At 36.8% G+C, this 15,000-nt stretch overlaps 1 protein-coding gene across 4 annotated transcripts in view; it reads left to right on the top strand.

The window, feature by feature from the left end:
• Positions 1-15,000, top strand: part of Sox102F (transcription factor Sox102F) — a 177,208-nt gene that overhangs the window by 159,389 nt on the left and 2,819 nt on the right. For all 4 annotated transcript variants that reach the window (XM_035877767.2, XM_035877773.2, XM_085655816.1 and 1 more), the window contains 6 exons: positions 11,391-11,672; positions 12,966-13,341; positions 13,740-13,964; positions 14,341-14,388; positions 14,600-14,752; positions 14,889-15,000. The exon at positions 14,889-15,000 is cut by the window's right edge and continues 2,819 nt beyond it. In XM_035877767.2, the coding sequence (XP_035733660.1) occupies positions 11,391-11,672; positions 12,966-13,341; positions 13,740-13,964; positions 14,341-14,388; positions 14,600-14,752; positions 14,889-15,000 (1,196 nt within the window). The remainder of the gene's footprint in view (positions 1-11,390; positions 11,673-12,965; positions 13,342-13,739; positions 13,965-14,340; positions 14,389-14,599; positions 14,753-14,888) is intronic.

The following is a 15,000-nucleotide window of genomic DNA, read 5'->3' on the forward strand; positions in this document are numbered from 1 at the left end:
GTTACGTTTAACAATAATAAAAATACGAAAATTATTAAAATATTTTTCATTTCAATTGTGTTACGAAATTTGCAGTAAATATTTGATGATAATGAAATATATATATATATATATATATATATATATATATATATATATACACTATATACTATGTATCTTTTTCCGGAGATACTTTTTTCACAACTTACCATAATAAGAAACGAAAAATTTTTCTCGAACGACACGAGACACGAGAAGAAGATTCAGGAACGAACTCTCGCATCCAGCAACAACGTCTCGACGTTCTCTTATCTAACGGCGTTCCCCCTGTTCGCGACACGGATTGTTAACCGAATCCAGGAGCTGGCATTGTTCGAGCATCGAGCGTACAGCGAGGCTCCAACAGTGCTCCATTGTATTCCCAACGCGTCCATTCAGCTTTCTTCCTCGTCTCGACGTTGCTTTTTTCTCTATATATCTCTTTCTCTCTCTTTCTCTCTCTCTCTCTCTCTTTCTTTCTTTCTTTTTTTTCTCTTTCTCTTTCTTTCTGTCGTCTCTTGCTCGATTCGCGAGCTCATTGTAAGCGTACTAACGTATTTCGTATCATCATACGAACAAACGAGAGACGCTTCTAACTCGGATCTTAATCCTTTCTCTCTCACTTTATCCAAACTTAAAACTTTGTTGGTAATAGACTGAATCATTCGATAAAGTGCGGTGAAAGTTTAATGTATTTTTCAAGATGGTTTATGTCAAACTTCGATTCGATTTTTTTTGTTTGTTTACTTGTTTGTTTGTCTCATCGAATTTAATTTCTCGTTGTCGTCTTGATACGAATTCGCGAGAACGAGCCTTAGCGAATGCTCCAGAATGAAATGGAAGTAGGTACTGGGCGGACATTGAGTGTGGTTATACTTGTAACTTGGGCGGCGACCCCGAGGGAAACCGCGAGAGAAAGAGAGAGAGAGAGAGAGAGAGAGAGAGAGAGAGAGAGAGAGAGAGAGAGAGAGAGAGAGAGAGAGAAGAGAAAGAGAGAGAGAAAGAGGGAGAGAGAGAGAGAGCTTGGTAGTAAGAATTCCAGCGCGCGGATGTGAATGAGACTCGCAGCTGCTACATTCCTGTGTGCCATCGCCACGATTTTCTTCCATTTTCTTTATCCTCCTCCGCGAATATTCTCGTCCAACGAGAAAAAGAGAAAGATAAAGAAAAAAAAAAAGAAAAAGAAAGAGAGAGAGAGAAAGAGAAAGGAAGGATCCTTTATTTCATCGAGAATGAGAAAGAGAAAATCGATTACATGATCCTAATCGTTTTTCGTGAAATAATATACAAGCTTTAGAGATGAACTTTGTTCTCCATCAATTGAAGCAATTTGATACATAAAAACAAATGTCTACTTCACAGAATACTAATACTTTTTAATTTGCTATTCCTAACAACGGCTGATTATAAATATTTGATCTAATAATGTGGTAATGTAATACCGATTATATTTATCCGACGATACTTTATAATTCTTATAGTTTTTAAATAATAATTCAAGAGTGATCATAATACACATGTCTATACATTATTATTTATATCATTTGAAATTTCTGATATATATATATATTTTTTTTTTTGATTGTTATCTTTTTTAGTTATAACACGTTCGATTAATTTTTTTTTTCTTCAGGAACAAAACATTTGTTTTTATGGATTGCCATAAAAATAAGTCACTTTGGATCATCGAGTGCTTCCACTTTTCACGTCGTTTCGCGGGTACGCGAGTTTTGATTCGCCACTTATTTCTGGTGTATAGCACGGCCCTCGCGTGTCGCCAGAATCTTTATTTCGGTTCTCACGTTTCGCGCGAGATGCGCGCGTAGGAACGCGAAACGCAAAAGCGGAGGCACGCGCCCCTAAATAAATATTACACTCGCATACACCAAGTGGGATATCGGCTTGTAATACGCCTATGCGTTTAAGTATTAGGTTCCCAACGATTCTTCTCACGATCTTCCCATAACGGGAGATCATTTTGTAAATCCTATTTTGATTTTTCATATCATTATTCGATAAATTAACAAAAAATAATTATAATGAAAAATAAATTGGAATTGAGTCGATGCGTATATACGTGTTTTACAATTTATTATTGATTTTATTTTGTTTTTGGATAATTGATCTGATGTTGTATTTAAAACAATTTAAAGATTTTCTACGAATTATTAGATATTTGTACGAGTATCAACTTATCGAAAAAAAAATTTTTTTTTTCTATTTTTTTATCATCGGAATTATAAAAAATATTTTTATATTTTTTCGTCGGATCTGTAATTATTTTTAATTTTAATACGCTAATAACTAAACGACCACATATTTAGAATGAGAATAAAAAGGATTCAGTTCGATATAAAAAAAATCATTTCCTCTTGCGAGTAAGAAGAGTGCTCCGAAATAACTCTCGTGGCGGTCGTCGCGTCGGTCACGTGCGTTTCTCGTCGAGATAAATTTGCGGTAAAAAGTGCAGGGCGTACGCACGTTACTCCCCCTTCTTTCTCTTTCTATCTCAGGGCAAAAGGTTGAATTAGTATCGCTGTAGTGGCCGTGGCTCGGTCTGCCACGTGCATCGTCGCTATTATTCTCATTTTCAAGTGGCTACAACCCTCTTTCTCTCTCTCTCACCCCCTCCCCCTTACCCCCTTTCTATCTCTTTCTTTCTCTTTCTCTCTGCAAAACGAAACGTGAGTTTCGCACAGAGTCGAGATAAAAAGTGGAAAAGGAGAGAGAACTCGGGTCCCGTCGTGGATTTCTCTCTCTCTCTCTTTTTCTCTCTCTCTCTCTCTCTCTCCGTCTCTTTCTCTCTTAGCACGATGGCCCGTGACTTCGTTCTCGCGGCCGCGTGCCCGCAACACATATAAAATTAATTAAAGTCGGTGGATCCCAAGGGGCTGTTTATTGTACTCTTTCCCCTCTCCTTCTCTCTTAGGAGAGGTTTGCCCTGCCAGTGATAGAGGGTTGGCCGTAGGTACATCGTCGTCAACGACAAGAACGACAACGCTTTCTAGTGTTTTCCAGCACACCATAAGTAGTGCGCTCGCACTCATATCGTCTCTTTTCCTCCCACCTATTCTCGTCATTCTCCTTCCATTTTCTTTTCTCTTACTTTTCTCTCTCTCTCTCTCTCACTCTCTCTCTTTCTCTCTCTTTCTCTCTTCCTACCTAACTCCTTACGTTTCTTTATATTCTACTACCATCGTACTTAAATATATGTTTGTGAATATGTGTATATGTGTACTAATACTTATTTACTTAATTATTATTGAGTATCCAGACTTTGTCTTGTTATAAATAAATCAATCGTTAGGTGTCGATAGAGCCTTTTTATAAATTAATCACTAAGTTCCGACGATGATAGAAAATGATCAAGGACACATACTCTTAACGTTATTTTTTAATTGTGAATAAATTCCCGAATACGACTCACCCCCATTACATTACTTAAATTTCAATGTTGTGTTATCCTTTTTTAAACGTATTTGATTTCACCTTCTCTCTCTCTCTCTCTCTCTATCTTTCTTCAGAAAATGTTTGATTTCGAAGGGAAAGAAGGGTAAAGAGATTTAATGCGATTGGTGACGAGAAAGAACGTATTTCGACGAGTTCGTCGGCATAACACGGACCAATCGCGTCGATGTAGAAGATCTTGACAGTCGTCGACGACGGCGACGAGTATTTCTCGAATTGAGTCAACGATAGAGAGAGAGAGAGAGAGAGAGAGAGAGAGAGAGAGAGAGAGAGAGAGAGAAAGAGAGTAAAGAGAAGAAAAGGGAAATAAAAAAAGAAAAGAAAAAACAGAGAAAGAGAGAAAGGTTTTCTTCGAAGGGTAAAGCGTTGACGGTCACCGAAACGGAAGATACCGGCGGGCAAAGAGGGAGATAAGATGATACATAAGAGAAGATATAACTCCATGAAGGATGGAAGAAGAGGGCAAATGGCCGACGATAGAAGACGGTAGACGGTTGGAGTCACGGTGAGAAAAATAAGAGAAGGAACCGAAAGAGCAAAAGAAGAGGAAGAAGAAGAGGAGAAAGAAAGAGAGAGAAGAAGAGAGAGAAAGAGATAGAGAGAGAGAGAGAGGGAAAACCGCGAAAGAAAGGAGATGGAGGAGGAAGAGGAGGGGGAGTGGTTCGGTCGCTTGGCTCAAGGTGACAGAGTTGCCCAGGACGTGTCTCGACGTTCCCCTTGTCCCTGGGGTATACCACCCCCTCTCATCCCTCCTACACTTCTCCTCCTCCTTCTTCTTTTTCCCTTCGTACTCTACCTACCGCACGCACGGTGCGCTTCTTCCGAGAAAGAAACTCCCTGGTGAAGATAAGAAGCCGAAGACAATAATCCTACTGACAGGCTGACTCGTCGACTCGTGGCTTATTTCGACGGATCCGCCAGTATCTTCTAGGTTTGAGAGTCCGTCGAGAGGACTACATGGTATATAAGTTCTCTCTCCTATGTGTATATATATATACTTACATTTATTCCATAAGGATACGCACTGCATTACGCCTTAATGCAGCTTAATGCGTTTTCTCTCTTTCTCTCTCTCTCTCTCTCTCTCTCTCTCTCTCTCTCTCTCTCTCTCTCTCTCTCTCGTGATTCCTCTTTCTTCTTCATCTTGTTCTTTTCTTTATGCGATTCTCTTTTCTAATTCCCAAGCCGTGGGAATCAACTATGTTTTATCGTTGGAGTATATTATATTTTATTAGTGTATTTCTCTCTCTCTCTCTCTCTCTCTCTCTCTCTCTCTCTCTCTCTCTGTCTCTCTCTCTCTCTCTGTCTCTTTCTGTCTCTCTCTTCAGTCATTAATATGTGCATCGTTTTATGTATATATAAAAAAAAAAATCTTCCTATAACGAAGGATTGTTTTATTATGATGCACATCCTTTTACAAGTGATAAAAGATAGATATTATCTCTCGATTAATAAGAAGTAACTCGATATAATTCTTCGAATATTATTCATCAATCAATAATAAACATTACTATGTTAAATATCAATCCGTAAATGATTATACGATTTCGTTCAATTTTTCAAAGGAAAACTCATCGATTCGATTCGCCCACCTTCCATTTTCTTTTTATTCTCGTATACGTTCTCGTTCACGTTCATTTGCAAAATGTACGCGTCGAACGATATCGCTCCTATTTTCTTCTTTTGTATAGGGAGATTCCTCGCATGTGTGCCTAATACAAATACACGTACACGTACGCATACATGTACGTCGGAAACAATCCATCGTAGTAACAGCGGTCCATTCTTTCGAGTCTCTCTTTTGTACTACGGATTTCGCACCTCCGGATTACCATCTGTTTGATCCACGAAAGGATGGATTACGTGGGTGTTATTTCAAAGGTGACAATGGCGAACCTGCTGGAAGAATACTCGTTATCGACTTCTCCAAGAGATATCATCGAAAATTATACCCTACTCTCTGTCTTTATCTTCCTCTGCTTCTCTCTCTCTCTCTCTCTCTCTCTCTCTCGCTTTCTTTCGTCGATCGATAACAGATAATAATAACAATAACTATCGTTCACCTTTGATCTTCACCGCTTTGAGAGAAGAAAGTAATAATCAATCAAAGCAACACACAACTTTAAGTCATCATATATCACAAAGCAGAGTTTTCTCGAACGTGTTCTTACTGTCAACTGTATGTATTTGTGTCACTTGGCAATGATCATATACGATCAAATACGAAACAAACAATAGAGAATTGTAAAGGACGATAATTTCAGATGATGAAACGAATTTGCTTCTAAACTATTTCTCAACATTGTTAATGTCGCTATTACCTACATACGTTCGAATACTTTTCCTCAAATAATTTAATTCGCACTTATACGTTAAAACGATGACGATGATGTTTTACTCCCATTTTTATTACGAATATATAAATTGTAATTCGCGATACAATTTTCGTAGAATTTTCGTTATATTTATAGTTAAATGTGCTTTCATAGATTATAGTAAAAGTTATCGAATATGAAATAACTACAAGGCACTGTACTCTCACAGCATAATCGCTGCGAGCAAAAACCGGATACACTGTGTCGAGTGGACAGATTAGTAACGATTTGTTTCATAAACAGTATCACAATTGATCGGAAACAGTAAGGCACCGTTAATAGTGAAACAAAGTCGCCTTTGTGAAACTCGAGTCTAGTACATATATAAATATGTATGTGTATATATATATATATATATACACATATTATATATGTATATACGTACATACATTTATATACATATAAGCCACGTAAACGAAACTCATACGTAAATTCCTTGCTATCTCTCAACGCATTACGTGACGGGAGAAGCGAATAGCGACGTTCGTTCGGATATTATAACTCGATATTGGTTTCGTGCAAAGGGAATTATTAATATTAGCGTTTTCGAGAAACCGGTCTGATGCCTCTAACCTCCGGACTCGAGTGCGCGCTCGCGCACGCTGGTAATCGTGCAATTTGTTTATCCGCCGTCGTGGAATATCAAAAGGATTAGAGGCAGCGAATAGATAATAAACATCGGCCAATAAAGATATCCGAAAATATCTTGCGATGCAAGCTCGGCTAATACCATCACAACGGACACATACGTATCTACGTACATATACATATATATAAACAGGGCTCGCACTTTATGGTATATATTCACGTATGCGAACGCTCTGATCTACGATTATGGATTCCTTCGGGCAACTGGAATGCTTGGGGAAGCAATGACGATATCTAACTTATCGAAGATTGAAAACGTAGTCTATATTCATTTCTATTTGATTTTTCTAACAATTAACACAACTATAGATTATAATATAGAAATATGTAAATAACGTTTTGTTGTTTGTCATATAAACACATTTTATCGCGACGGAGCCTCGACAAATCGTTCGATATTGCTTTTCAACGTTGGTTTAGCTTACGAAACGATGAAGATAGATCATTGCAATGGCCAATAATTCTTCTAAAGACATAACTACCTGGCAATGGTTAGTGACCACGACGTTGTGGGGGACGACAACGACAAGACCACTCTACTTCTTCTTCTTCTTCTTCTTCTTCTTCTTCTTCTTCTTTTTATTCTTTTTCTTTTTCTCCTTCATCTTCCTCCACACGAAAAGCGCCGCCACGAAAATACCGCTTCCGGTTGGCCTAGATTCCGCATTTACAAGTTTCATTGCAGCGTACCGGTGGAAACGGTAGCAAAGTACGAGGGAGAAAGATAGATAGATAGAGAAAAAGAGATAGATAGAGATAGAGAAAAAGAGATAGAGATAGATAGATAAAAAGAGAGAGAAAGAGAAAGAGAGAGAGAGCCCTCGTGGTAGCAGCGAATCCCGTTCAAAGCGGCTCCATAATTTATGTATTCTATGGCCACCCCTGCTGCGTGTCCCCGTCATCCTCGAATTCCGCTCTTCTCTCTTTTAAAATTCCATTAAGAGTGCAGTAGCGCTTTTTGTCGTTTGTTCCCGCTGTCCGTTGTTTCACTTTGCATCCCATATAACCACCAGGAGGGATCCATGCTTCCAGGCACCATCGATCGATTATTCAAGTCACTCATTCCACTTTCTCTCTCTCTCTCTCTCTCTCTCTTTCTTTTCTTTTTTTCTTTTCTTTTCCTCTTTCGATTAACATTCACCTTGTTCAAACCCAACGTCCAGGTCGACGTCGATCCTTTTAATCGTGCAAACCACGAATTACCGTGCTATCACGATTTTAATCGATAGCGATTCTCTCTCTCTCTCTCTCTCTCTCTCTCTCTCTCTCTCTCTCTCTCTCTCTCTCTCTCTCTCTCTCTCTTTCATTCGTGTTTCGTTCACCTCTTTCTCTTTCTCTTCATTTCGCTTCGCTTATCCTTGCCTCACCCCGGTCCACATCGAAGTTACCCACGTCGACGGGCCGCGACGTAATTTTAGACAGTACACCAGTGACAGTCTTTATAACGCGCGTGAAGTATGAACCACTTCCGGTGGGGCTACGTCATCCTGCATGTCCCCTTGCACTCCAGTGCCTCCGATTCTAAATCTAGATCTAAATTTTCGCGGCTTTTATCCTCGAACTTACTCGTGTATTCTCTCTCTCTCTCTCCCCCTCCCTCTCTCTCTCTTTCTCTCTCTCTCTCTTTCTCTCTCATGCCATAAAAAGTCAATCTCTTTCTTCTTAAAATTTCTTCACTTTCATCTTCCTTTCATTTCTTCTTTTGCTTCTTTGGAAGCATATCTCGAATTTCACATGCCTAATGTTAAAATCTTTTTTATACCACTATAAATATATATATATATATATATATATATATATATATATATCACCATATATTTGTATAACGCTATATATATATATATCACCATATATTTGTATAACGCTATATATATATATATATCACCATATATTTGTATAATGCTATATATATATATATCAGCATATATTTGTATAACGTTATTAACACGAAGAAAAAACAAGAGAAATTATTTATAAATTATCGATCAGAATTATTTGGAACGATCTGAATGATGATCAAACTCAATCAATATTTTTTGTTTGTTTAAAAAAATAAGAAATCCTTTTTATCAAATTAGAAGGACGATTATGGGGGTTTAGTATATAGTAAGGGGTAGTAGGTATGTTTCGGTAATTGCGTGGCTAAGTTTAGGCGGTGCAGTTGGCGTCAATGCGCGGATGCATATTCAGAACGGGGCTCCTCATATTCTTATGCTCACTTACTAAACCGGCCGGTAGCCTGTGTGCGTGAATGTGAATGGAACTTGCTGGCACCCCGCCTGTTTATATTTAGCCCCTGTGGGCGGTATAGCTGTCATGGATACGTATCATCGGCATAACTGAACTTTACAAATGAATAATGAAGTTCCATTCGGCCTCTCCACTTTGCCGTTTCTTCATCTGCTTCTTCAGATCGGAGAATCCCAATTGTTACTGCGAATGTTTGTATATGATATAGAGTACCATACGATGAATTCTATTAGAATTTTAATAGAATTAAAAATAGAAAGATATTTTCTTAAATTGACAATCAATCTGTCGCATTTACTATACATAAAATCGTTTATCTGAAATATTATAAGGATAATACATCAAAGATAAAAGAAAGAAATAGAGAAAGAGAGAAAGGAGAGAAAAAGAATATCATTATCGATCGTCGTTTGGCCTCGTAAAGATAAAAGACGTCGGGATAGTACGGGAACTATAATTTACCGGTACGTCCTACCACTTTGTGTTCGCAATCGTTTCCCTTTCACACGTCGCAAATCGTAGAAATCGGTTCCATGAAGAGGAAATAAATCGAGTAGCGGAGAATACGGACGTATAAAATAGGATTTAATTTGTCACCGATTCGAGTTTATACGAGGTATACTCGCGAACGGAACACGCATTAAGGTACTTTATTCTCCGTTCCCGAGCATTGTGTAGCTCAACACGGATGCTCGTTTAACGACGTCCGTCGTTACGACAAAGGACACGCACTTGTCTTGTACAAATCGTAAATCACTTTCACCGATCCCGCTTAAGCATCGAGAATCGAGGATTAATTTCCTCTTTCTCTCCTTCTCTTGCTAGAAAAGAGAAGGATGTCACATGAGAGAGAAAGGGATAAAGAAAAAAAAAGAGACAGATAAAGAGAGGGAGAGAGAGAGAAAGAGAGAGAGAGAGAAAGAGAGAGAGAGATAGAGAGTACCTAGAGTAATATTTGCATGTGACGCCTCCGGCTGGTGCCCGGACTTTGGATGAATAAACGTCTTCCTTATCGTCTAAAATAGACTTTAAACTTCAAGCGTATCTGGATCACAGCCAGCCGGACTGTAGGTAAGAGAATACAATGGTATTACCTATGTTAAATTGTTGCTACGACCCTATAAGAATTTTGTAAGATAAAGAGTGATAGAGATAGAAACTTTTTTTCAACGTTCTCAAACATGAATTATCACGATTAATGATTGTCCCTCGACTAAAGAGTAGTGCAAAGATCGTCGTTCACATTAAAAGCTATTCGTTCATTACGATGACGATAGTATCTTAAGATAATGCATCGACCAATTATCTTCAGAGAAACGAATGGCTGTTATCTCGAACGGTGTGTCGCACGTTCGTTATCCATGCCCCTACTTAATCGATACTTGCTAACATAAGAGATACGGTTTGTGCTTGTGATCGGGTTTCGCGGATATAGTGCAGTAGGTACTTAGTTACTTAGCTATATTATTTTCTTCTTCTTCTTCTTCTTCTTCTTCTTCTACCTCTTCTCTTCTTATTCTATTTATTTCTCTTACCTTTTTCTTACCTCAATGAAATATCATCCGTTGTTTGCTTCTATTTATCCTATATCCTTGCTTTTTGTTTTTGCTATTAAATACACTTAATAGATCTCGAAGGATAAACATAAGAATATCTTGAAAGAATAATAATAGTTAACGTTTTAATTAATTTCTCGCGAAGGTTGTTATAAAATCGCGAATAAGATCGTAGATTATATCGGAATTCGAATTTCATCATTTCTTTTGTTTTTCTTTTTTTCTTTTTTTTTTTTTTCTTTTTTTTCCTTAGATTATTCTCATATTGTTAATATCGATTATGCCGTGTAATCGGTAATGATATCATGAATGGTCCTCAACAAATCAATAGAACAAATCTGATCAAATGAAAAACTATTCATCATCTTGATGAAACAAGTTAATAACAAAAACAAGATTACACGCATATAAATATATAAGAGATCTAATGTATTATGCCAGAATAAATAAATCTAGATAAATTGCGCATAATTCGGTTGAAACGGATGAATATATCTTCTTAACAATGTTATAAAACTCGCTTTACAAGTTATAAAGTGCGCTTCTGTATTAACATAAAGATGATATTGAGATTATCCCAGTTTATCGAGTGCAATCAGCAAACGCGTTTGTCGCGTATCGGTTTCTCGTCTTTCTGGATTTTCTTCTAAGAAAATACATCACCATTGTTTCGCTTGTGAGTATTAATAATAATAATAATAAAAAAATAAATAAATAAACAAACGAAAAGATCAGATCATTTCGACGTAAGCAAAAAAATTTCATTTTCTATGCTACATATCGTACGCTCGATCGTTACCTTTCGCTAAAGTAAGTACTCCTGTCAAATACCACGGATATGAAATGTTCATAAGGTTTCATTATTCAAATGTTAAATAACGCGAAAATGCTTTAATTTACAAAATGATTAACCTTATGTAAGTAAGTACATCCATTTTCGTATATCTATATGGACAAATAAATTACGATAATTCTCTTGTTAAATTTCAAATATTGAAATAGAGTAACATTAAAATTGATCGTAATTTTCTTGTTTTTTTTTTTTCTTTGTTTCTTTTCTACTTATCCACCTCAGTCGTATCCACCACACATGAGCGTAGACTCGCAAAAGCAAATGGAAATGCAACGGCTACAGACGGAGCACTTGAAACGGCAACAAGAACACATCATGCAGCATAACATTCAGGAGCTGCAGGCACAAATGACAAAGAGTCAGTTGAGCATGTCGGGGCCGCAATCGTTGATGTTCCTACCGTTTCTCGAACAGCTCAGGCTACCGGTCCAGTCGACGATGCCACCACCGCCTGCCACGTCGACCGCGCCCACTGGCAACAAGCATATCAACTCCATCGCCAATGTACGTATATACTCTTTGGATCGATTCTCATTAATTTCTTTTGAATAATTTATTTGAGGAAAATCAATTTATATAATACATCAGTCCAATATTTTAAATCATTTCTATCTATATTTATATGTAACAGATACTTTCTCATCGAATTCAAGAATGTAAAATTTTATAGTTGATTTATTTTGTTGTTATGAAAATAGAAGATAAATAGTTTTTTTTTTTTTTTTTTTTTTTTTTTTTTTTTTAACAAGCATTACAATTTTTTGTAATAACATATATACAACATATCCAACTCCATCAATTTCAATGATTTTTTACATTTGTTGTCCAGGCGACACGATTCTGAACAATTTTTTTTTCCCCTATATTTACATATATTATAGCCATTTGGTCTTACTTTCTGAGATATTCGTGAAAATATTTTTGACATTTTTACTTTGATGTGCGTCCGATGCCGCTTAAGTTTGAATTAGCCTTATCTACGGACATGATTATATTATATACTCATGCTCTGATGTATTTATATGTCTCACATTTCAATTTGTAAACACAGGGATATGAGAAAGGAATGCAATTTACCTATCACCAACTGATAAATAATATAACAAATAAAGTTATCGTCATTGAAAAAATTTATTTGGGTTAGACAGGATATTAATTAAGATTTATTGCTGCAGTTAATGTTAGCCCGACGGAAACCCTTACGCAACTCGAATCAATAGAAATAAAACTCAAATTTAACATAATCGTAATTAAAACAAAGCTCATTGTTTTAATTACGAATTGTTTCATTTTAGATTTGAATGGCGTTATTTAATGAATGCTCTTAAATAAATAAGCCATATAAATATGTTAAGTTGCATTTCTTTCTCATCTCCGTATGTTTACAAATTGAAACATTAGACATATAAACACATCACATCACGAGTATATAATATAATCATGTCCGTAGATAAGCTTAACCTGAACTTAAGCTTAACCCAATCCAACGTCACATCATAGTAAAAATGTCAAAAATATTTTTCATAAATATCTCGAAAACTAAGGCTGAGCTACGATTATATTTATAGAAAAAAAGATGTTTAACATAATATTATCGACGACATATTCGAAAATCATCGAAATCAATGAGATGAACGTATTTCTATATAATAACTCAATTTTTTAATTTGTAATTTGAATTTTTTTTTTTTTATATCAATAAAAATATAATAATTAACATGGGAATATTAAAGTAACAATCAAATAATATTTAGCGAAAATAAATAAAAAATAAAAGAAACTGTATATTTTTTGTAGATGATCGGTAGTCACCGAGAAGGTCCGAGCTGGGCGACGGCACATTTGGCTCAGATGACGACGCAAATGGAGAAAGAGTCATCACCTACGCCAATATCGTCGGCGGTGGCACCAACGGCGGCACCTTTACAGGATCTCGATGCCCCTTTAAACCTCACCAAGCCGAAATCCTCCTCGTCGGGTGCGACAGCGTCTTCCTCGTCGCCTGGAAGCGATTCGCATTCGACCGGTGCTGGAAGTAGCGGTCAACAGGAACAACCTCTGGCTGCGACAGCACCTAAACTTTTTCCTCCTGGACTTCCAATACCCAGGAATTACCTATCGACGTTACCCTACGCCGGTCTTCCACCACATCTTAGCTCCCTACCTTCGCCTAGTGAGTTTTTATATTTATCAACAATTTATTGATCATGTAATTAATATAATATAATGTATTAATATATAATGTATAATAATTATATAATGTATTGAGGGATATGTTGAGATTGAATAGTATTTATGAAAATTATCGATAATTAATATATCCTTTTCATATTATTGATTTTATTTCAAATTTAAATTAAATTTATTCTAATATGCAATGTTTTATCAAATTCGCAACGTTTAATAAAAAGAATGACAACTTTTCAGTAGATATAATTTTCTTTGAAATAAAGTTATTATAAATAATATTCTAATAAAATAAAAGAGAGAGAGAGAGAGAGAGAGAGAGAGAAAGAGAGAGAGAGAGGGAGAGAGAGAAGAGTCTATTTAATATCGTTTTGTGTTGCACAGTGGGCAAGGTAATGGCCAAAGATGAAGCTGGTGGACCTGGAGGTTCCGTTGCGGCTGCGGCGGTTGCCGCCGTGGAGAAGCACTTTGCGATGCACGGAATTTATGGGCTACCACCAAGCGCTGGTGCGATGCCACCCTCGCCTCAAACGCAACGACCGATCAAACACTCTGGCTCTCGAGAGGACACGCCACAAGAGGAGCAAGATTTCCTCTCGTCTTCCCACAGTGAGTGAACACATTAAAACGTCTTGATAGATCGAAATTATAAAGTGAATATCCAACGTTATCATTTTCTTTTTTTTTCTTTATGATTTATGATTCATATTTTATCGCATCGATCATTTTTAAAATATTTGATAATTTTCGATCGACAAAAAAATAATTTATCTTCGATTCAAAAGCGTTTTTGTTTTATTTAAAAATACCAAATAATATTGATCATTTTGAATGATTAATTCTTTCAAAATTCTTTCAATATTCTTCATAATTCCCTCGAATTATATTTACGAAACAAACATATACCTAAAATTATCTTGGTCATAGGTATAATAGAATTCTCGACAGCGAGTTATAAGTAATACCTCTTATCGTGTATTTGCAGTGTGGCGAGACCCCGGATACAAGGTGCCGGAAGACATAACGGAAAAAGGTAAGCTGATCGTTGAGATACGAATCGGGTTGATATTACGTTCTTGTTTTAAGCGCGAGAGCGAACGAGAAAGAAAGAAAGAGAATGAGAAAGAAAATGAGAATGAAAAAGAGTAATAGATAGAGGGGCAGGTGTCGCTCTCGAAATCAGATTCTGTTCTCACGACGTTAATCGCGCGCAACGTGACATCCAGAGCTTCTTCTTTCCTCAGCTAAAATGGTGAGGCAGCAGAAAAGGGAGGGTGAGAACAAGCCGCACATAAAACGACCTATGAACGCGTTCATGGTGTGGGCCAAGGACGAGCGACGGAAAATCCTGAAGGCTTGTCCTGACATGCACAATTCCAACATATCAAAGATACTCGGTGAGTATATTTACAATCTTTCAAACGATTTTTCTTCTTTCTTGATGAAAAAAAAAAAGAAACAACAAGAAAAGAAAAAAGAAATGTAATTATCGATCGAAAAGAGGAAAACAAAAATATTATATTTCTCGATTAGGTGCCCGATGGAAGGGGATGTCGAATTCGGAAAAGCAACCGTATTACGAGGAACAATCACGATTGTCGAAGTTGCATATGGAAAAGCATCCGGACTACAGGTATAGGCCACG

Source organism: Vespa mandarinia, chromosome 3, assembly GCF_050613455.1.
Source record: "Vespa mandarinia isolate Hongniang chromosome 3, ASM5061345v1, whole genome shotgun sequence".
Lineage (NCBI taxonomy): Eukaryota > Metazoa > Arthropoda > Insecta > Hymenoptera > Vespidae > Vespa > Vespa mandarinia.